Source organism: Hyperolius riggenbachi, chromosome 6 (assembly GCF_040937935.1).
Source record: "Hyperolius riggenbachi isolate aHypRig1 chromosome 6, aHypRig1.pri, whole genome shotgun sequence".
Lineage (NCBI taxonomy): Eukaryota > Metazoa > Chordata > Amphibia > Anura > Hyperoliidae > Hyperolius > Hyperolius riggenbachi.
The window spans coordinates 128,909,102-128,933,391 of NC_090651.1; the positions used below are offsets into that span (position 1 = coordinate 128,909,102).

Sequence of the window (24,290 nt, forward strand, 5' to 3'; positions counted from 1 at the left end):
TGTATACAAAGCGTATTATACAGGCTGCCTCCTGCCCTGGTGGTCCCAGTGTCCGAGGGACCACCAGGGCAGGCTGCAGCCACCCTAGTCTGCACCCAAGCACACCGATTCCCCCCCCTGCCCCCTGATCGCCCACAGCACACCTACCCATCAGATCAGGCCCTAATTCGCCCCGTGTGGGTTCCTGATCACTCGGCCAAACCCTCAGATCCCCCTTAGACCCCCTTCCGATCACCTCCCCAGTGCATTGATTGCATCTATTTTCCCCTCTAACCACCCCCTGAGACACCCATCAATCACCTCCTGTCACCCCCCTAGCACTACTATCCATCAGATCAGGCCCAATACAACCTGTCATCTAAAAGGCCACCCTGCTTATGACCGGTTCCACAAAATTCGCCCCCTCATAGACCACCTGTCATCAAAATTTGCAGGTGCTTATACCCCTGAACAGTCATTTTGAGACATTTGGTTTCCAGACTACTCACGGTTTTGGGCCCGTAAAATGCCAGGGCAGTATAGCAACCCCACAAGTGACCCCGTTTTAGAAAAAAGACACCCCAAGGTATTCTGTTAGGTGTATGACGAGTTCATAGAAGATTTTATTTTTTGTCAAAAGTTAGCGGAAATTGATTTTTATTGTTTTTTTCACAAAGTGTCATTTTTCACTAACTTGTGACAAAAAATAAAATCTTCTATGAACTCACCATACACCTAACGGAATACCTTGGGGTGTCTTCTTTCTAAAATGGGGTCACTTGTGGGGTTCCTATACTGCCCTGGCATTTTAGGGGCCCTAAACCATGATGAGTAGTCTAGAAAACAAAGGCCTCAAAATGACCTGTGAATAGGACGTTGAGCCCCTTAGCGCACCTAGGCTGCAAAAAAGTGCCACATGTGGTATCGCCGTACTCAGGAGAAGTAGTATAATGTGTTTTGGGGTGTATTTTTACACATACCCATGCTGGGTGGGAGAAATCTCTCTGTAAATGGACAATTGTGTGTAAAAAAAATCAAAAATTTGTCATTTACAGAGATATTTCTCCCACCCAGCATGGGTATGTGTAAAAATACACCACAAAACACATTATACTACTTCTTCTGAGCAAGGCAGTACCACATGTGCGGCACTTTTTTGCAGCCTAACTGCGCTAAGGGGCCCAAAGTCCAATGAGTACCTTTAGGATTTGGTTGCCATGATGACCACTAGGTTTTTATGTCGACCATTCCGTTTGCCATGGCGACCACTACTCAGTTATATTGGGTCTGTACTACTGCGGAGACGTGGGCTGTCAGCTATGCTTTGTGATGCACCTGCATTGAATTCAGCTGTAATTTGTCATGTTGTTGCCCTCCTGTTGCTATGTGTGCTACTCCCTTTCCACTTCTCTCATTCACTAGCATTTTTTGACCAGAATAGTTCTTATTGCTTTAAAGAGGAACTCCAGTGAAAATAACATAATTGAACAATGTGCTTAATGATAACAATAATTTTGTATAAATGATTTAGTCAGTGTTTGCCCATTGTAAAATCCTTCCTCTCCCTGATTTACATTCGGACATTGATCATATGGTGACATTTTTACTACTGGCAGGTGATGTCAGTGGAAGTAGCTGCTGTTTGCTTTTTTGACCGTTGGAAACAGCTGTTATTTCCCACAATGCAACAAGGCTCCCACAGTGTGATGTCAGCACCATGGTCCTGACCTCACACTGTGGGAGGGGTTTCAACACAATATCAGCATACAGTGCGCCCTGATGATACATTTGAGAAAGGGAAAATATTTCTTATGGGAAAGGGGGTATCAGCTACTGATTGGGATAAAGTTCAATCCTTACTCATGGTTTCTTTTTAAGTTTTTTTCTTCTCAACTGCGACTTTCCAAACACCTGAGAAACTGCTGGGCGATAAAATCCTAAAAGAGCCGTCATTTCAGAAATGCTAGCACCAGCTCTTTTTGCACCACAGATCATCCCTCGTTCAAAGCCTCTTAAATCAGTTTTACCAATTTTACACTGTTATACTGGTTTACTTTCAAATAAGGGGTGTTGCTAATCTTTTGGCCGCTCAGTGCATAAATATTAGATATATAGTATCTCACAAAAGTGAGTACACCTCTTACATTTTTGAAAGTATTTTATTATACCTTTTCATGGGACAACACTGAAGATATGACATACTTTGATACAATGTAAAGTAGTTACTTTACAATTTGTATAACAATAAAAGAAATTTGCTGTCCCATCAAAATAAGTCAATACACAGCCATTAAAGTGACACTGAAGCGAAAAAAAATGTATGACATTATGATCTTTATGTGTAGTACAGCTAAGAAATAAAACATTAAGATCAGATACATCAGTCTAATTGTTTCCAGTACAGGAAGAGGTAAGAAACTCCAGCTGTTATCTCTATGCAAAAAAGCCATTAAGCTCTACGACTTTCAAAGTCGTGGAGAGGGCTGTTATCTGACTTTTATTATCTCAACTGTAAGCAAACAAATGTCTTTTTCTCTGCCAGAGGAGAGGTCATTAGTTCACAGACTGCTCTGAAAGAATCATTTTGAATGCAGAGTGTTGTGTAATCTGCACATATTAGAGAATGATGCAATGTTAGAAAAACACTATATACCTGAAAATAAAAATATGAGAATATTTTCTTTGCAGCTAATCTTCTAGTAATTATTCATAGTACACAACCAATTCATTATATCATATATTTTTTTTCGCTTCAGTGTCTCTAAACTGCTGGAAACAAAAGTGAATAAACCTCTAAATGAAGAATGTCTAAATTCTGCCGAATTCGACATGTTACTAATTACACGGTCTCAGTCATGAATGGGGAGCAGGTATGTTTAATTTTGTGTTATCACCAACACACAATCTTATTCTGTTTACTGAGAGTTCAAAACGGCACCTCATTGCAGAGAACTCTCTGAGGACCTTAAAAGAGCATTGCTGCTCTACATAAAGGTGGCCTAGGCTAAAAGATGATTGCCAACACCTGAGACTGAGCTGCATCATGTTGGACAGGACCATACAGTGGATTAACAGGACAGGTTTGACTTAGAACAGGCCTCACCATGGTTGACATTAGAGTCAAATTCAGAGGTTGCCTTTTGCAAATACACATATGAGTGCTGGGAGCATGGCTGCAGAGATTGAAGGGGTTGGTGGTCAGCCTGTCGGTGCTCAGACAATACGCAGCACACTGCTTCTAATTGGTGTGTATGGCTGTCATTCCAGAAGGAAGCGGCTTCTAAGGATGATGCACAAAAACAGTTTGCTTAAAGTAAGCTGACTAAAGACATGGATTACTGTAAACCATGTCCTCTGGTCTGATGAGACCAAGATAAATGTATTTGGTTCAAATGGTGTCAAGCGTGTGTGGTGGCAACCTAGTAAGGAGTACAAAGACATATGTGCCTTGCCTACAATCAAGCATGATGGTGGGAGTGTCATAATTTGGGGCTGCATTGAAGAAACCACGAAGGACAACATGTAATGTGACATACTAAAGTAGAGCATGATCTCCTCCCTTTGGAAACATGATAAGGACCCCAAACAGTCATTCAATATAAGTGCAAAGTTTAAATATATTGAGTTTGCTATTCTTCTACAATTACAAAAAAAAAAAAAATGAAAAATAAACAAAACATGAAATGTTTTTCTTCCCTCTATAGAGCACAAACAACACTAATGGTTTTACCGGAAAGTGAGACAATACCCCAGTAAACTGTATTTAGACGTTATGTATACCTCAAAGGTTTAAATTCCCCCAAATGAATTTTTCATAGCCTGCTGGAAGGAAAAAAATGGGCGATACTGCATGCCATTTGTTACAGAAGTGGGCAACACTACAAACATGCACACCAAGAGGGAAAAACCTCATGCAAGACATGCACAACCAAAATGTACAGATAAATATAACCACATTATTTTACTTCAAAACATTGCCTAGGAATTTACAATTTACAACAACAGCAGAACATTTGTAGAGCGCTTTTCTCCCGTAGGACCCAAAGTGCATAAGCTTGTCTCAGATCAGTACTGTAATGCTGGGGGGTATACTTTTTGAGTCAGCATGTGTGCTCAAGACTATGTAGCTGGGTAATGGAAAAGGCTACACAGATGGACACAGGAGTAATGAACAAGGGAGCAAGATTCTCCAGAGCAACTGCAGCTCTGAGCCGCCTATCACGCTAGATGCTATGTGATACAATACACAACAGACATAGTCTGTGACAGGCTATGGTCATACACGTTAATTTAGAAAAATAACAAACGGCTCAACTAACGGATACATATATATTCGCAGATCTGCATATATATTTATCAAGAAATTAGCTAAAGCACAAGTAATAACAATTAACAAGACAAACAACAGACAGACAGACAGACGGAATGCTTTGCCAATCTAGTCGCTGCCCCAGCGACGGCAACATTCACACTGACATAGACTAGACGAACAGGTAGGAGCGTAACTAATGGCAACCGCTGCTTTTGTTACGTACTCAGGAACAAGGCAAGAAGGAATACTACCAGTCACCAACGTGGTGCAGGCAGAATCCAAGCTATCAGGATCAGAAGGACTTTACTGTATCCCGCGGATACAGCAAACGTCCAAGCAAGAAACAGGATTAAACAATGCAATATACAATTCACATGTGTGACGCAGCGACAACTCAGGGAGCTGAACACTATGTCGGGTGGGGTCTGAAATGGGAGGCAGACTTTTATGTCGACATCAGCCAATGGATGCAGGCATGCAAATTCCCACACAGCTGAATGGTAATTACTCAATCCTGAGCCAGCTTGATTACAAGCTGCCAGCCGACTGTGAAAAGGGATTCTCATAACAAACACATGCAATATTATGCAACAATATGCATGTAAGAAATCCAGGGCTATCTGGCTGCAGTTCAACTGCAGCAAGCAATAGGAGGAATTCTGACAGCATCCTGAACTGCTTTGAACTGCAGAGTGATTGCAAATGACAATGAGACTTATTGTGAATGCGCAACCCAATGCAAGCAAAGAAGTCAAAACTGCTCGGTTTCAGTTCCACTGCAACTGACAGAACATGGTACAGGAGAAATCCTGACAAATACATAGTGATGTGTACAGAGGGAAAAATTATGTGATCGTGAAAGGCTAGACTAAACCGTTGGAGTTCAGTTTTCATTTAAATGTGTCTAGGGTTGGAGCTTTCTTGAATAAGTTTGGCAAGGCATTCCACGGGGTAGGGGCAGCATGACAGAAAGCTCTGGCTACAAAGGTTTTTCATTGACTCTGTGGATGGTCACATTATTGAATCTTTTTGATCTGAGGTTGTGGGAGGTATGATGCAGTTGCAACAAATCCTTCAGGTATCTAAAACCTAGGTCATGTAGATATTTGAATGTTAGCTTGGCTTGTTAACAGCCTTTCGGCAGCATTCTGTTCTAGCTGCAGGGGGTGTAGGTCTTTATTTGTTTATTTATTCAAAAGGCATAAATCAAACAAATATCCTATATGTAAATCGTAACAGCTGTTTCTGTTAAAGTTTACATAATACTGTTTATTACAGGATAAGGCTAAACTGTGCATCCATTACTGGGCTGAATATACTCTCCTTCCTAATACCACTCCCATATTGCAGATTCTGCAGGCTATACGTCACTAATAGGGAGTGCGATTTGTAGGCCTAATCCTGCCACCACGCTTAGGTATTCCTGCTGATATGCAGACTAGGATGCTTGGCTTAGCCAAGTGCTCATGTTCCACATTTATGCAGAAGTAAGTGGAGAGAGGAAATGAACTGGTTATGCTTATCAGGGAGATCATTTCTAATATCCCTCACCAATTCCGCAGAACTGGTGAGTTTGTAGCCATCGGCTTTACCCATAGAGATCACATCAACATTTAGTTCAATACAAAATGGATGTATTGACAGCTGCCATCACTTGTCCATGGTTATTTGACATTGGCTATTTTCAACAACCAAGAATAGAAATCTTAAATGGAATGTAGAAATACCTGGGAACGCTGGGTGGTGCCCGTGATGGACGAGAGGGTATCTGTGGTGGGACTGTAACTGAATCAGTAGGACTTGAAAAAGATGGTATAGCTGCTGGACGGGATGGTACAGGCGGCGCTCCAGGCAGAGGGATAAGAGATGGCACTACAGTTACAGAGCCGCGGCTTGACAGTGAACATGGAGGTCTTGTGGTGGTGCAGTGCTGGGATGATTTCTTCTGAGTAACTGGACTTGAAGGTGGGGACCTATGGAAACATTATATCAAATATAAAATCATTTTCTATCATAATCAGACTATGGATGTATTTGAATGGGCCAATCTCTTATTGATAACAATGAGCAATATGATATCTGTCCTTTTTTATCACAATCACTGATGGGCGATATTTTTTATTTCCATGGAGAAAGTGATCCATCACTAACTGCACAGATATCTCAACATGCTGGCTAGACACACAGCTATTCATTATCATTTAGGTTTTAACTACTTGTTGCATGCCGTGCAGTATATTCACGGCCCTGCAAAGTTCACAGGATGCACCAGGGCCGTGAATACAAGTCTGCAGCGAAGTGCAGCCGACGTACTCTCCCGTTCACCCGCGCGTGAACCGCCATGACCGCCGCTTAGCGGGGAGGTTAATGAATGGGACCGCAGTTCCCATTCATAAAACTAAGTCCCTGATTGAATGAATACCGGCATTCATTGTATCTTCCTGTTGTTACACTGGCACCCATTACTTCCGATTCACGTGCTTACGTACGTGAATCAGAAATAATGACTGAGGACCAAATAGTATATTACACCAAAATTCATTTTTATCTAATAAAAATCCCCACACTGACTTCTATAATTAACTATTTCCCTCCCAAAGTAACCAAACTTTTTTTTTTATATGGGGGAAAAAAATGTACATAAAAAAAATATAAGTAGTTACCATAGTAACTGAACTTTTTTAAAATGTATGTCAAGGCGGTATATTACTATTAATTTTTAATTTATAGGCTTGTAATTAGTGATGGACGCAAAACTGAAAAAAATGCACCTTTATTTCCAAATAAAATATTGGCGCCATACATTGTACTAGGGAAATTTTTTAAACGTTGCAATTACCGGGACAAACGGGCAAATGAAATGTGTGGTTTTTATCCACAGTAGAACATTTTATTTTAACACTATAATGGCCAAAACTGAAAAATAATGCATTTTTTTCTTATTATTCATGTTAAAATGCATTTAGGATAAAATAATTCTTAGCATACTGTACCTCCTAAAGAAAGCCTAATTGGTGGCGAGAAAAACAAGATATAGATCTTTACGCTGTGATTAGTAGTAAGAAAGGGAGGAGCGCTGACAGGTGAAAATTGCTCTGGTCCACAAGGGGAAAAAACCCACAGCCATCAAGTGGTTAATCATGCACTACCTGATTACTGCATACAGTAAAGGTGGCCATACATCAGGCGACTTGGTGGCTGATTGACTATCCGACTCAAATATTATAATCTGATTGGATGAAAAATGGTGCCACCAAGAGCATGCCTGATCTACAGTGCGAACAATTTCATGCTGAAATTGGTCACATTTATTGGTTGGACATGCTGCAAGATGTAGGGCCAACTTGCTCGATCGGGTGTACAGTGGTAATGGCATACGATATCAGGATAAGTTATGAACGTGACTGTCCCCTTAGTGTAAAATGTCATCCCCCCCTTCTCCCCCCTGGTGCAGTATACATTACCTGTCAATGGCTCCGTCCGCATACACACTTCCCAGATGGTTACTGGCGTAACGTGAGCACATCTGTTACTTCACACACGCACCCACGTATACGCTGGCAGGCACATTGCATGTGGTGCATGTATGCGGACGGACCTTGGAAACAGCGAAGGAAGAGGTAAATTATACTGCACTGGAGGGGAACATTTCACATTGGGGGGACAGCATGGAGGGTGGATGCGTCGTCACAAGTCAGATTCCTGATTTGAGCCCCTGAATGAGTCACGTATTGTGACGAAACGCGTAGGGCGGAGTCGAAGGTGTGCGCGCTGACGTCACGAGGATACGAGCAGGATAGGCAGTGTGGTGGCGTGCGGCTCCATTGTATCCATGGTAAGGAGCGTATGTACCCGCTGTTATTCCGCTTAAATACGTTATTAAAGCTGGATGTTTCTTTACAATCTGGTCCTTCTTGGCTGACCACTGGAGGATTGTGATATGCTGACATTCAAGACGCGCTTCTGGTAAGTGCACTCACGAGGGGGAGAGTGACGCAGTCTTTTCCCTTATTTGGTGGAGGCACTACCCCCAGGAGTGCGAGCACGGGGTGCAAGTTGTAGCCTTTTTTAGACAATACTTGGCACTATGTGCGTTTTTTAATTGATTTTACAGGGTATGAGAAGCGCAGTTAATCGATTGGATTGTTGCTAAAGTGTGGTAAAGTGACCTGCTGTTTTTTTCTGCGAACCCCTGAGTATTGGAAGGAGTATTTATCCATTGGAGCGCAGTATATCTATTTTCTATTGGTAAGTCAGATTCCTGAGAGATTTCATGCTGAAATCGATTGGGAAACAGCCTGTGGCCTATGGGCAGGCAACAGATCACTGTCCAATCAGATTTGAGCAGAGAGAGATCTGTCTCTTGGTCGATCTGCCCATGCATCGTCTGATGTATGGACTCCTTAACTGACCTAGAAATATTGCTTGTAGGTCTACGTTTTTTGCAAATTCAACTTCATGTGACCAAGGAGGTAGTCCCATAATGCATCACTTCATGGCAGTGAGTGAATAACCAAATTGACCTTTCCTTTATACAGTATTTCTGTGCCAGGCACTGGAGTGCAGCATGCTTACAGCCTGTTAATTTTACAGAGCCACACAATAGTATAAAATCTGGTATGTGTTTCAGATAAAACACTGTACTGTTTCTTTTAGAAGAAAACTGGTCTCTGATCAATAATACTAACATACTGGGCAAATGAATTTGCTGCTATAATTATATATGATACAGTAGCGTCCCCTTGTTTACAAAAAGCCAGAAAACAGAGCATTGTTTGCAGTTCCTGAATACTCACCGCTCTGTTCATACCAATGATATAACCATAAAGGTGGCCACTAATTATACAATTTGCTAAACTATCTATTACAAACAATTATTTGTATGAACGATCATAAATGATAATTTGGGACCACTAATGGACAAAAATCTCCTAACTAATCGATCCGAATTTCCGTTTGATGTCGTTCCGTTCTGATTGGTTATGAGATTTTTGTTCATTAGTAGTCCCAAACGATCATTCATACGAAGAATCGTTCGTAATTGATCGTTCAGCACATTGCATCATTAGTGGCCACCTTTAGAACATGCTAAACTTAAATTCCATTAATGTTTTATTTTAGTTTTGACTCCCTGTTCTTGGGACCTCCCTGTAGCTTTGTGGCCTTATACTGAAAACTGGTAGTTCCAGAGACAAACAATCAGGGTTAGTAATAAAACCTAGCCAGGGAATCTAAATATTTTCCACTCCACAAAAAAAGTTTTACTTACTTCTGTCTCATTCACTCTTGGATTTATTACACTTCCTGTCTGAACAGGAAGTAATGGAACTTCTGACAAATGGGGAAACACAGTAATAAATATACAAAAGTTATTCTCTTGGTTTTCTTGGACAGAGATTTCAAGAGCAGTTTATTAGTTAGCAAATGCAGAAGTAGTCATTAAGCTTTTATGCTGCTCCCCAAAACTTCCTTAGGTTCCAAAACAATATTTGCCCAATATATGCCCAAGAGCATAACTATAGCTCACGTCTGGGGCCAGGGTGCTAATGGAGCATGCCTCCCCCCCCCCCCCCCCTATATGAAAATAGCAGAGCAGTGCAGCAGAGCACAAACATGAATGCCATTGCTCCCCTCATTTTTACTGTAGCCAGTTTCTCCATAAGCTCCTGATGTCACATGACATTTTAAACTGTTTTTAGAGTTTTAGATATTTTGGGATGTCCCTACACCCTTTAACTGTGTTTTCTTTCCCTCCCAGGGGATCCCCTCTGAATATACCTTCATTCATATCAATTTTGTTTTGTTTTTCTGGAGAGTGACCATCTGGAATTAAGAAGATACCACAATCCCGAGTGGAGAAGGGTTTCTCTCTATGTGTGCTGGACTGTATAGTCACTCCAGGTTGTTGCTATATTTTTTCATTGGAAGTGTAGCCTCTTGCACCTCATCCTGGTCCTAAAATGTGGTAGGAGCAGTTCGTTGTCAGCCATTTTGAGAGCCAGTGAGTGCGTACTGTTCAGTGTATGCTGTAAAACACTGTATTATATGTCAACAGTGTATAAATAGAAGAACTAATCATTTGTACCAGCGAAACTGCATCCAAGAATCATCTACAGGAGGTGGTAAAGGAGTGGAAATGGTGGATGTGCTTATGTCACCAATTATCTGCAAGGCCTCTTTCAAAGCATGGTACATCCGAAGCATTTCATCTCTTTTCTGAGCCTGCTCAGCTGACTCCTCCATCAAGCTGCTCTGATCTTCTGAGGAATATAGTTGAGCAAGCAGCTCTCCATGGATAAATGCTTTGACCTATTATAAGAAACATTCAATGTTATAAAAGAGCAGAAAATGTCCATTAAATTATACTGCAAAACCTTTTTTGGAAGGCCATATAAAAATGTGGAGTTCAGACTGCAATTTTACAGCATCTGCACCACCAACACCCTGCTGGTCCCTCACACTCTTTTCTCCGGAGTCTCTCAGATCACCAGTTCTCAGCACTGAAATATGTGACATCATTGAGATGTAGTATGAGCTGTGATCCCACCAAAACCAAGTCTCCAACTGACTGTAGCACTATTGGTCTCATAGAAAGACACAAAGGATAAAAAATGAAAGCCACTTCTAGTGTAGTATAGCTGGATGTACAGTATGGTGTAAGATAATAGAGGAAAGAAAAGGGTGATCACAAGAGGCAACCACACACCAAGCGGATGGAGATTTCAAGTCCGTCTGGAGTGCCACTTGGATAGCGTACCCTCCCAACAAAGGTGGGATAATAATCTCATAGTGGGAGATGCCAGAGGGTATAAAATAGTTAGAAAATAAGTTTAAAAGGAGGATAAGCAATACACCTCCTCTGAAACAACAGACCCGTCTGTGTAATTAAATATTAGGATACTTCAAATTAACTCTTGACAATGCATTTTGTGCACCAAATGTCCATTTCCTCAGACCAGTCAGGATTATCAGAGGATAACTGGTGCACAAAACAAGTTGTTGGAAGTTGATTAAATTATCTCCTATTTGACAAAGGGCGGTGTATTTATTTCAGAGGTAAGTCCTCCTTTTAAGATGTTTTTTAACCATTTTATGCCTTCTGGCAACATCCAACTGTCAGTCACTAAGAAGGCACCTTTTACAGGCAATCACAGATGGCACTTCCCTGCATGATGACACACCCCTTAATGTCAAGGGCTGCATCCCTTCTTCCCCTTCCCGTGAGGTGAAGTGGAGTAAGGAGGGAGAGCAGCTATAGTCTAGTAGTTGACTGCTTAATGTTAGCAGCCAAAACTTTAGAGTTTTAAATGACTATTCTAAGATGATTTCTTTTTTATAATTGTATTCTATGAAATGGAGTTATAAAATGCCTGAACTTGGTCTTTAAATCTCCCCAGACTAACTAAACAGCAGGGGCTGTGATATGCGACCCTCCCACACAGTTTTCTCACTCTCAGGAAGAAAGTTACGTAATTGGATTCAGGCTCATAAAAATTCAACCAAGAAATACATGCTCTCAGAAACACTAGCGAGCCCACCAGAAGGCAAAGCATAAAATAAATAAATAAATAAATAAAAGTTTCAATTTGATTTAGCAGTAAACAGTTCATTTCTCCTTCCTTACAGTATTTAATTAATTTGTAGCTTAACACAGCCTAGTGTATTTTGTTAGCAAGATACCAAATGTTTATTTTAAAGTACCAATTGTATTCACTATAGCTCTAGAGACTATTTTCATAGACCTTTTAAGTAAAAAATTAATTGCTGTTAAAGAATAAGGTATTCACAATGATAAATGTACTAATGCTCACCTTACCCCACTACAAGCACACCAAAAATGCAAGAAAAAAATGTTATACGTTTTATTATTGCTGTATAATTTAAAGTTGACCTAAAGTCTTGCACAGGACAAAAGGACGACATGGAGAAATGCACCGTTTGCATTTAGAGAGTTTATCCTCTTTAATACCCCCTCATTTGTGTCTAATCACAAGTTATAATTTGATCTCTGCCCGGTGTGACACATGACTGCCATGGCAGAGATGGCAGATAAGCTCATTTCAAAGCACAGGCTGTAAACAATATGTCTGCTGCCATGAATCAGGAAGTAGAAACAGTGCAGATTTATTTTAGGATTTGTATCAGATGTAATAATGAAATGTTTTTTGTTTAAAGGTTATTATGCTGTTGTGCATCTTTTAGAGCAGAGAGAACGTTCTGAGTTCCGGTCCGCTTTAAAGGGAGGTGAAGTTTGGATGGGCAACAACATTAACGTTACAAACATAATCTCTTTGTGCCCACAAATAATTAACAGTAAGATGTTTTGCATAGCAATGAAATTCAGGCTGAAGGCCCCAGTCATTTTATAGGTAAATCATAATCTCCTGCATATGAACTACCATAGATTTATTTGTGCAGCAGGAGAGTCAAATGGCTAGGTGCACTTAAAACACAATTACAGTAAGGCATTATATACCATATAATAAAAATGTATTTCCCTACTGTTTATTTCCCATACAGTTATCCTACCTACTTTTAGCCAAAGTCATGCGATCTGTGTACAAAACACAAGTCCCCCTAGCTCTAGTGGTGGAATCTTTCAATGAATGGGTATGTTATGTTCAGTGAATTCATAAATCTCTCAAATAAGAAAAATGATTGGGCAAAGAAGGTCTCTGCTCTGTTTGGTCAGTTTTATCTACAATAGTTATCAAAGAACAGTCTAGGGAGCTGCTGCAGTGGCAACATGTGGGATACATCTACTGAGAAAAGTGAAACACTGTCTCTTAACCCTTTCAACAATGTCTCTGAACCCTTTCAGCAACATTTTAATTAAACAGAATTTTTTTCATTCCTAGAAGTTTTTATGTTGTGTCTGATCTGTTGGAGAAGAGAGAAAAAAATTAACTGTGACTCAATTTTAAGTTTGAAAGTACTCCTCCCTTTCCAATATAAGAATGGTCATACCATGCACTATGTGAATTAATAATGAGAGTAGATTAGAAACTGAAACAATACTGAAGCAAACAATAATTTGTAGGAGGAAAAGAACTACCCTACCAGGTTTACATTTTAACAGAAGTGTAAAGAACAAATCTAAGAAAAAAAAGTGCCCATGGGGGGTACCTACTTCGAGAGGGGAAAGCCTTTGATTCTGATCCCTAATGGGGAGGTGGGAAAGGGGAATTCCTAACTAATTGTCATGAAACAGGGTACATGCCTCTGTGTCCCATTTGCCCCCCTAAAATAGGCCTCAGGTACACTTTAAGCCCAATTATGCAGACAATCAGGTCATTCCAACTAAAAAAAAATCAGTTGAGAAGTGATCAGTTCACCACATTGTAGCATTCTTTCTCAAGAGTTATTAAAAAATCCATTTCCTATTGATAAACCATGTAAAATCAATTGAGTGTAATTCGGTCAGACGGATGACAGCGAAAAGATTTCTGTCTGTACCACCTACGGTAGCTGAAGTTTGACCTACCACTGAAACTAATGGTGCATATACTGTGATCATTGAATCCATCTCAACTATGACTGTCTGGTTTGGCACATGTTCTATATGAGAAATGGTAAGACTGCAGTGCATCATCCGATCAGCACTTCCAAGTGCTGAAAGAGAATGTGCAAGATTGCCTCTGACCCCTGTCAACCTGCTCACTCTACCAACATATGCCTTCATCGCTGAGATACTATTCAGTGGCAACAAAAACTTCCAGGCATAGGAAAAGCTTTTTTTCCTTAGTTGGTAGCCATGCTCAATGTGGAACCATGCTAGAGCTGCTAGGACTGCAAAGCATTACAGCACAGAACTGAAAATGAACACTTCAACCTATTTACTACTACTTTAACTTATATACTGTCCTTCATTTCATGGTCGGATTTCAGGCAAGGCCAAATAGGTCATGGCCTAGGGCACCAGGAAAGCAAGGGGTGGCCTGTGGGCAGGAGGGTGGCAGTAGCAGATAGCCTACCATACATTCGACCTGCTACAGAGAGTTTGCACACAGTGATGGGCAGCTACCAACAGCTGCATCTGGAGCTCACGGGATGAAGGGGCAGTGAATGGGCACCTACAGTGATTTCTGAGCTGCCTGTCACTCACCAAGGAGCATACAATGTATTACCTGCCATTATGCCACTAAATGTCCTTAGAGGAGCCTACAATCTGATTCCTGCTGTGCTGGCGGGGGAAAGGGGATTAGGATGCTGTCGGTCGGGGGGCAGCTGGTAACAGTGGGCCTTGGGTGGTAAAAAGTACAAATCCGGCCCTGCTTAACTTGCAATACCTACACTGTGCGTTTTTGTATTGTTTTGCCTGTGTCCGTTAAGCAACTGCCAAGTAAATTACTTGTAAGGGTTCGGATTCTGAAAAAAATATTAGGTGTTGTTAATTTTGAAGATACATAAGATGTTTTAAGGGAAGTTAGTTAAAAGTTAATGCAATTGTTATAGAAAAAAGTGTTTTAGAATGAAGGTTGTCCCAGAGAAGCTCTGAGCTTCATACGGGTCCAGGTTCTAAGTGAGTAGAAGATGAATTGTGGCTTTGGGTGTATGTACATCTGAGGTCACATATATAAGTGGGACAAGATGTGTGGAGTTAATTGAAAGCAACGCATAGTATTTTAAATTATTTTCTTTGGTGGACTAAAAGACAGTGAAGGAATTGGCCAGGGGTTGCAGCGGTTTATGATGAATACTGGGAAGGTAGGCAATTTTCAAAACAGCACTCATGATGGATTGTACAGGTCACAGTCTATTTAGTACAATAGTGTAGAGCAAGAAGTTACTGGAGTTGCTTTAGTTGAAACAAGAGATTTTGAAGCCACACACTAAGACTTTTGAGGTCTCTGAGTTAGGAAGGGTTGAATTTTGGACATAAGACACAGTTTGAAGTGGAAGGATTTTCTGTGAAATGAAGGACAGGTTTGACTTCAAGCCAGCGAACTTGCGTGAATGACAATATCATTTACAGATAGAATGATGCTGAAGAGTGGATTGAGGGGTGAAAGGGGGGAGCCAAGTTACACTTTCAATATTTGCAGACATCCATAAAGAGATGGCTGGTGCGCTATTCAAATTGACATTTACAATGCAGGAGAAGGTAAATCAGGAGCAGACAGGTAAATGTGTGTTGTAAGTATAAAAGTGGGATTAACAGTTTAAAGGGGAAATACATTTGCAAAGGTAGGAGGTATACAAAGAGATAGGAAGAAACACCCCCGCCACACCTCTAATCGTGCCCCCACCAAACCCATAGTCACACATACCGCCAGGAATTTATACACAATATACATACTTTTAGAATTGAAAACACAAAGGTCATTTCTATCACTATTAGTTTTTTTCAATAAAAACATTAGAAACTAAGAAATATATCAATTTAAAAGATGGGAATAAAGACATGAGACAAGTTGAGTTCAACATCAGAATCAGTAAGGGCTGCTTCACACAAGCATGTTTGAAATGGTGCGGCTACAGTACCTTAAAGAGTACCCAAGCCGAAGCTCAGGTACAAAATAAGATACTTACCTAAAGAGAGGGAAACTTCAGGTGCCTATTGAGGCTTCCCTCCCTACTCTGTTGTTCACCGTTGCTGAGTGCAGCTTCCTGAAAGATTATTGACAAGTCATTGTCGATAATCACATCGAGGCCACGCAGCTCCTCTTCCTATAGCATGGACGCGCCATGCTACTGTGCATGCACGAGCGGACTCACGTGCCACTGCGCGGCAATGCTATAGGAAGAGGAGCTGCATGGCCCCAATGTGGAGGGGGGCTTGCTCAGCAACAGGAGACCACGGGGTAGCGAGGGAAGCCTCAATAGGATCCCGAGGCTTCCCTCTCTTAAGATAAGTATCTGATTTTGATCCCAAGCTTAGGCTCGGGATCACTTTCCGTTGCTTTGAATCTAATGGTTGCAACCACTAGTGTTTATTCATGTTAATTGTCAGGCATTTGGGAGCAGTTTTAAAGAAGGCATTTGTTATAAGCTTGGTAAATGCCTATCAAAGGCCAATGCATTTTTTCAATAATGTTTCTGGTCTATTTCCTTTGAAATTATAGTCCACCACACTGCACTGCATGCCCTGCATTAAAAATGCCTTGTAAATATATTACATTTTTAAGGTGTTTTCTGTACCAAGAAATTTGTATAGAAAACCTATGTGGCAAGGCACATCCTAGTGTTTGACATGGGCATTAGAAAGTCCCCCCCCCCCCCCCATGGACTAACATCAGTATCAGAATCATTTATTTTGCCAGGCATGACTGGGTACTGCCCGATATCGGGTTTGGCACAATAATTAGCTCAAGTAGAGAAAACAGATAGAGAGATAGATAGGTAAGCACACAAACAGTTTACAAGAGCAAAAAAGAAAACAAGTTCAGGAAACAATATACATCATACAAACACTACCAAATTGCGGCATGGAAAGTTCTAATCAGTTTATTCATTTAAGTCATTTTGGGCCTGTTGACTAAAAACCCTGCGCTGGCTGCAGCTTAGCAGGTGATAGGGCACGGATGGGCGGGGGTGGAAGAATGTGGAGGGAGTTCAGGAGGCTGACGGTGGCGGAGAAAAACATCTGAGCACGGCTGAGCTCATACGTGACAAGTTGTGGTTTCTTCCTGCTGGGTAACACCAATGATGGCACTTGTGGTACTATCAAATGCTGCCATTAACAAGCACGCACTTCAGCCATCACAGAAAAGGGATCTAATTGTTGGATTCAACACATTATTTAACAAATAACTTTGCAAATGCCTACCAATCCATCCAGCTGCAACCCCTCTTCATCAATTAAATTTGGGAGCATGGTGCTGGCTGCACACTAGCATTTCATAGGCTTTCAACTGCCCTTTGCGATTGAACAAAAAGCATCAGTGTAAACACTGGCCTTGTGTAGCATTGTTTTTTTTTTTGTTTGTTTGGTTTTTTAACAGTTTTTATTGATGATACAGTATAATGAAGTAAACAAACAGTCCAAAGTAAGTCACACAATTACTATTATGCCAAATGTGTAGTATTGTTTTAAAGATTCAACTTTAATAAAACAAAATGTTAGGTTTACTTTATAGTGAACAATTCGTTTTCTGTGTAGACCACTTATATATTTCTACATAATTCCTCCTTCCCCTTCCAAGCGCCTTCTCTTCCCAAAGGGGTGAAAACATTTAGATCAGTCAACTTTTCCCAAAAGCTTAGGTCTCTCATGTTTCAATTTTTGTTCTGAACTTCTGCCCCACACTGAACTGGAGTCAAGGAGAATCATGTAGGAACAAAGCAATATTTCTCTCTCAAACCCTTGTCTGTCTCTTTTAATGCAAGAGAGAAGTTTACTGGCTTTAGAATTAGCAGACTGACAGTAATAACCTTTCAGATCTCAATCCAGAATGATAAGAGATGAAAAGGAATGAGCTATTAAGAATAGTTTTACAAGCAGCCTGGATAAATAAACTGTGTAAAGTTTTACTGAGAAATCAGTACTATCTAGAATACATTCTACAAAATATTAATTAACACTTTGTTAAATTGGAGATCTTAAGGTTGACACAGACGAACCAAATGGAGTGCTTAATGTTTACATCTATTTACTATCTATTTACTTTACATCTATTGTTTTCCCATGTAATGTATTAATACATGGTTATAACCTTATTTAAGGAGAGCAAAATATTAAAAGTTAACTTTCATTTCATAGGTTAAAAATGTTGTTAGTTGCTGACCATATACAGTGGTGTGAAAAACTATTTGCCCCCTTCCTGATTTCTTATTCTTTGCCACACTTAAATGTTTCTGCTCATCAAAAACCGTTAACTATTAGTCAAAGATAACATAATTGAACACAAAATGCAGTTTTAAATGATGGTTTTTATTATTTAGTGAGAAAAAAAACTCAAAACCTACATGGCCCTGTGTGAAAAAGAAATTGCCCCCTGAACCTAATAACTGGTTGGACCACCCTTAGCAGCAATAACTGCAATCAAGTGTTTGCGATAACTTGCAACGAGTCTTTTACAGCGCTCTGGAGGAATTTTGGCCCACTCATCTTTGCAGAATTGTTGTAATTCAGCTTTATTTGAGGGTTTTCTAGCATGAACCGCCTTTTTAAGGTCATGCCACAACATCTCAATAGGATTCAGGTCAGGACTTTGACTAGGCCACTCCAAAGTCTTCATTTTGTCTTTCTTCAGCCATTCAGAGGTGGATTTGCTGGTGTGCTTTGGGTCATTGTCCTGCTGCAGCACCCAAGATCGCTTCAGCTTGAGTTGACAAACAGATGGCTGGACATTCTCCTTCAGGATTTTTTGGTAGACAGTAGAATTCATGGTTCCATCTATCACAGCAAGCCTTCCAGGTCCTGAAGCAGCAAAACAACCCCAGACCATCACACTACCACCACCATATTTTACTGTTGGTATGATGTTCTTTTGCTGAAATGCTGTGTTACTTCTACGCCAGATGTAACGGGACACGCACCCTCCAAAAAGTTCAACTTTTGCCTCGTCGGTCCACAAGGTATTTTCCCAAAAGTCTTGGCAATCATTGAGATGTTTTTTAGCAAAATTGAGACGAGCCTTTTTGCTTAAAAGTGGTTTGCGCCTTGGATATCTGCCATGCAGGCCGTTTTTGCCCAGTCTCTTTCTTATGGTGGAGTCGTGAACACTGACCTTAATTGAGGCAAGTGAGGCCTGCAGTTCTTTAGATGTTGTCCTGGGGTCTTTTGTGGCCTCTCGGATGAGTTTTCTCTGCGCTCTTGGGGTAATTTTGGTCTGCCGGCCACTCCCAGGAAGGTTCATCACTGTTCCATGTTTTTGCTATTTGTGGATAATGGCTCTCACTGTGGTTCGCTGGAGTCCCAAAGCTTTAGAAATGGCTTTATAACCTTTACCAGACCGATAGATCTCAATTACAGTACTTTTGTTCTCATTTGTTCCTGAATTTCTTTGGATCTTGGCATGATGTCTAGCTTTTGAGGTGCTTTTGGTCTACTTCTCTGTGTCAGATAGCTCCTATTTAAGTGATTTCTTGATTGAAACAGGTGTGGCAGTAATCAGGCCTGGGGGTGACTACAGAAATTGAACTCAGGTGTGATAAACCACATTTAAGTTATTTTTAAACAAGGGGGGCAATTTCTTTTTCACACTGGGCCATGTAGATTTTGAGTTTTTTTCTCACTAAATAATAAAAACCATCATTTAAAACTGCATTTGTGTTCAATTATGTTATCTTTGACTAATAGTTAACAGTTTTTGATGAGCAGAAACATTTAAGTGTGACAAACATGCAAAAAAATAAGAAATCAGGAAGGGGGCAAATAGTTTTTCACACCACTGTACATGTTGCATTTAAGCATTCAGTGGGTAGGAGATGGGGTCACCCAAATTCATTCTAGTTTGATATGTGCTAGGATAAATTCCTAATCTTTCACTGCTGCTGCAAACTATACACTACCCCACACCAACTCTACATGTTTCAACCCTTCAAAAGGGAAGCTTCGTCAGGGGTACAGGCTGCTGAAAGAGCTAACAGGCTATTAATATACCCATTAGATTGTAAGTTTGCAAGGGCAGGATCATCCTCCTAATGTTTACTGTTTTTGTAACAATATTTGTGCTGCTTGGAACTCTGCTGTACATTTGTTAGTTGTATATGTTCCCCTTGTCGTCTTATTGTGCTTTGTAAAGCGCTGCAGAATATGTTGGCGCTATATAAATAAAAAATAATAATAATAATAATATGTGATTTTGTGTTGAATGTTTTATGTAAATTTGCACCTTAGCACTGTAGCACTCTTAGCACTTGGCACTTTTGTACCCCGGCAATACAGTCAGGAGCTGGAACATATGCCAGCTCCTGACTGTATTGCATAGTACATAGAAGGCATCATCCCTCTCACCCTGATCATGCACTCCCCTTCAGACATACTGGGTTCAATCCATTAGTAAGTGTGAGACATATCCTCAATCCTGCTACTTTTGTACCCCTGATGAAGCATTTTTAACCTATGAATTAAAAGTTAAGTTTTGATATTTTGCTCTCCTCCAATAAGGTTATAACTGTGTATTAGTTTAATCAGGTCTGTGCCTCCGTGTAATTTATTCCAAGGAAAATATATGCAGCAATAATAGCCAGTGTCAAGATGACTTGTATAGATATTGTGATATTTTTGTCTTTGTTTTCAAAGAGATCTCGCCTCTTATTTTTACGCATATCCCCTTTGATTTATCTCTCCTGATATATGCTTGTGTGCTGGTTTACATCTGGTGCACAGGAACTGTAACTATGGTATTGATTTCACACTTTCTTCCTTGTACGACAATTGAGGAAATTCGGTCTCCTATAACAAGTTTATTTAACAAAGCTAAGTTAGGAGGCTTGCTAGCATTTCTAAAACACATGTTTCTTATAACACTAGACATACTCATATGGCGACACTGCCTACTGTCTCAATCACCTCTAATGTGACATTTAATTGAATGCATACATATGTGCTTTACTGTGGAATTTGATTAAAAAAACAAAAAACCTTGCTGTATGTGGCCTGAAATTTACTTGGCAGCCAGAGGAACTGACCTTCTTGATGTGTTTTGTAGAGCAAAATAATGTTCTTTTTCACACAAAATTTTTTTGTATTATTGTAAAGAATATGGTAAAGTACTGTTCCAAATACAGTTGTTGTCTTGTTTCACATTTGTTAAGCATGGTGATAGAGTGCACAAATGAATTGGTTTAAAGTGTAATTCCATGATTATTTACAGTTCTAGCTAAGCAGATAGGCTAAGCCACAGAACAAAATGTGCACTCTTTGTAAATGGCACTCATTGTCTGTTTTAATATTTATTTATTTTATTATTTATTTACTAGTAGACATAAGCCCGTTTAAAAACAGGCTCTAGGTCTGTGTCGGGAACCCCCCTCCCCTGTGACTGCCACCACCGCTGCACAGTCAGCACACATGCGCCCCCAGCACGCGCACACGGTCGTCACGTGCGCACACGCCCGCACACACACACATGCCCACTGTGCACGCACACACGCCTGCCTGCCCGCCCGGCCGGTTCCCTGTCCTGTCCTGCCCGTTTCCCAAGGCTGTCTGTGCGGCACATGAGCAGTAGCGCAAAGCACGGTCACAGACACACACACACACACACACACACACACACACACACACACACACACACACACACACACACACAGGGATGCAGAGACACAGGGGGATTATTATATAGGATTGCATTTTTAAAGTGCCAATTTATTATGCAGCGCTGGAATACATAACAAATGGGTTGTAAAAGCTTTTCCAGTACCAGTTAAAGGGAACCTGAAATGAGAGGAATGTGGACCCTGCCATCTTTATTCTGTAACAAACAATGCTAGTTTGCTGACATCTTTGCTGATGCTCTGCCTCTAAGGGGCCGTTTCCACTAAGTCCAAATATGCTGCTTTACCCCTATGCCTAGTCAGACAATAGGCTCACCCTCCGAACTGCATGCTGGTGCAATTCTGGATGGCATGGTGCAGTCTTCCGTACCACATATCTGAATTCTTCTAGCTGCATGTATGAATCCTTATACACGGACTACTGTCTCAATCACCTCTACTTTAAAAACCTAAATAATGAGTGATACAAGACACAAAAATGAGGCATGAAATAAGGAACTGCCTCTTAGAGAGACGCAGACAGCAACAAATATATTTTTTGTAGAATGGGACACTATATTTTTATAATAAAGCTAGAAAACCCAATGGGAGCCCCAGGGAGAGAACACAGAATACAAATTCTCAAAAGTGTCTAAACCTTTTTTCACACTATTGTAACTAGAAAGCAAGTCTGAAATTAGGCTTTATTTTGCAAATGTATCATTTCAAATGAATCATTTGCCCTATGCCTTCCACTGCCATGCTACACTGAAGCAAGATAAGGAGAATGGTTAAACATATTTTTGCAATGGGATAGTGGTTACCACAGCAGAAGGTAGGCATGCAGCTTGCTGTGTTCCTGTAGACAAAAATGTGTCTTTGTACTGAACATCTACAGACTTGTGATATGTTAATTATCCATTTTTTTTTATCATTGCTTGCTTTCATGTACATGCCAAACTGAACAAAATGATGTCTGTCTGGTTCTACTCAAAGTTTCTGGATGGTCTTTTTGATGTGATAAATCATGGGTCTTTTTCTAGGAATGAATTTATGCTAGAATGTAAAAATTCTGCAAAGTCTTAAAGTACACCTAAACTCATTTAAGAAATAAAGTACATCCATGTGATATGATTAATAGTAACCTCGATGAGCAGGGGCACATTAAACATGAGGAAAATTAGCTTTCAAACATAGGCAACATTTTTGCACTCATGACAAGGGCAGTGCCCGTCATAGAAATAAATTATCTATTTTAATTGTGTACTGCTGCCTGACAGTTGTTGGCAGACAGTGGAGGGATGGGACAGGGAGTAGAAATCAAAACAGTTCTATGAAGATCATATCTGCTTATGTGAAGTGGGGACATGGAGGTGGGGCCACATGAGTGGTGCTATCCAATCAGCATGGTGGGTGGCAACATGCACCAACTGAGCCTGCAGCAGGCATGTGGACCAATAGCAGGGAGTTTAGTAGGCATAAGGCCCGATCCAATTCAATTTTTCCTCCATGTTTTCTTGTAGGTTACATTTTGACATCTTATCGATAAAAGGACTTTTAAGCCACCAACAAGCAAGAAAAAAGATTTTGACAGTACTTTTTCACCTACTTTTTGGTAATTTTCCAATTGCAGAGTGCTGAAGTGTTATTTTAAACAGAAGATGAAAAATAATCTCCTAAGAGAGACTTAGGAGAAAAGGTGAATTGGGTGGGGCTCATTGTGTCATGTTGACACAAACTTTTGCAGAATGTTTCAACTCTAGCTGGAAAGGAATGGTAATTACAATGTGTTGGCTGGAGCACTGGTGTAAAAAACAAAAAAAAGTGGACCAGGCCTGCTTGTTTAAGTAGCATACTGGAGAGCATAGGCCAGTAGTTATCAAGCCATTAAATTAGAATGTCTTTCTGGGCTCAGCCCTTTTTTTGTTTTAACAGCATTTCTGCCTCTAGATGCATCTGATTGGCATCCGTAACTGACTGTCATGCCCAGGGCCCTCTGACCTGATCTATTGCCAGTAAGCAACTCAACCAACATCGCATCCTTTCCTACTGCACTACACCATACCTCCAAACTTGAGAGAGTAAACAGGAATGCTTTAGGGAAAAGCTGCCGCCACACTATGATCAACAATCCTTATTTTTCCAAAAGAGCAACAGATAGGTGCTATTCTGATGGCAACAGCCTAATGCTGGGTACACACGATGAGATTTCCCGTTCGATTCCCGGATCGATTCGATTAAATCAAACATGTTCGATTGGATTTCGATCGTTTTTTCCGTCGATTTTGCATACCTATCATGAAAAAATCGATCGAAATCCAATCGAACATGTTTGATTTAATCGAATCGATCCGGGAATCGAACGGGAAATCTCATCGTGTGTACCCAGCATAAGACTACGTTCACAGTGGTCAGTTGCATAACTTATGCATTATAATGACTGTTAAGTGCAATGGAGACTGGCTATAGACTTTAATACAAAGCGTGTATGCAGTGAGGTAGAAAAACACAATCTGTTACTGTGAACAGGCCCATAGAATTGTATGGGCAGTGAGTTGACATGCAGAATTTGTCTGCAACGCAACTGAACAGGGTGTTAAGTGAAGTCCAATGATCATGTCATTCACAACCATCATAGGAACCAGGAGGCTGTCGGATGGTTATAAGTATCAGAATTATGGGGTCAGCAGTAAATCTTTGCCTGTTTGCAAGCTGCTCTGGCCTTTACCTTGCAGGAAGCCTACAATCTCTTAGGCCTAGTTCACAGTGCTCAGTAGCATTGCAGAATAATTCTGCATGTCAGCTCACTGCTCATACAATTATATGGGCCTGTTTACAGTGCTGCATTGTAACT

At 40.6% G+C, this 24,290-nt stretch overlaps 1 protein-coding gene across 11 annotated transcripts in view; it reads right to left on the reverse strand.

Moving 5' to 3' along the window:
* Window positions 1–24,290, reverse strand: part of DNM3 (dynamin 3) — a 629,085-nt gene that overhangs the window by 182,472 nt on the left and 422,323 nt on the right. For 8 of the 11 annotated variants that reach the window (XR_011022036.1, XR_011022035.1, XR_011022037.1 and 5 more), the window contains exons 20-21: window positions 10,377–10,600; window positions 6,019–6,264 (exon numbers count right to left, since the gene is read on the reverse strand). Coding sequence is in view for 5 of the 11 variants with exons in the window: in XM_068239888.1 (XP_068095989.1) it covers window positions 6,019–6,264; window positions 10,377–10,600 (470 nt within the window). In the remaining 6 variants the exon portion in view is untranslated. The remainder of the gene's footprint in view (window positions 1–6,018; window positions 6,265–10,376; window positions 10,601–24,290) is intronic. The other 3 variants (XR_011022038.1, XR_011022039.1, XR_011022040.1) reach the window with 1 other exon arrangement.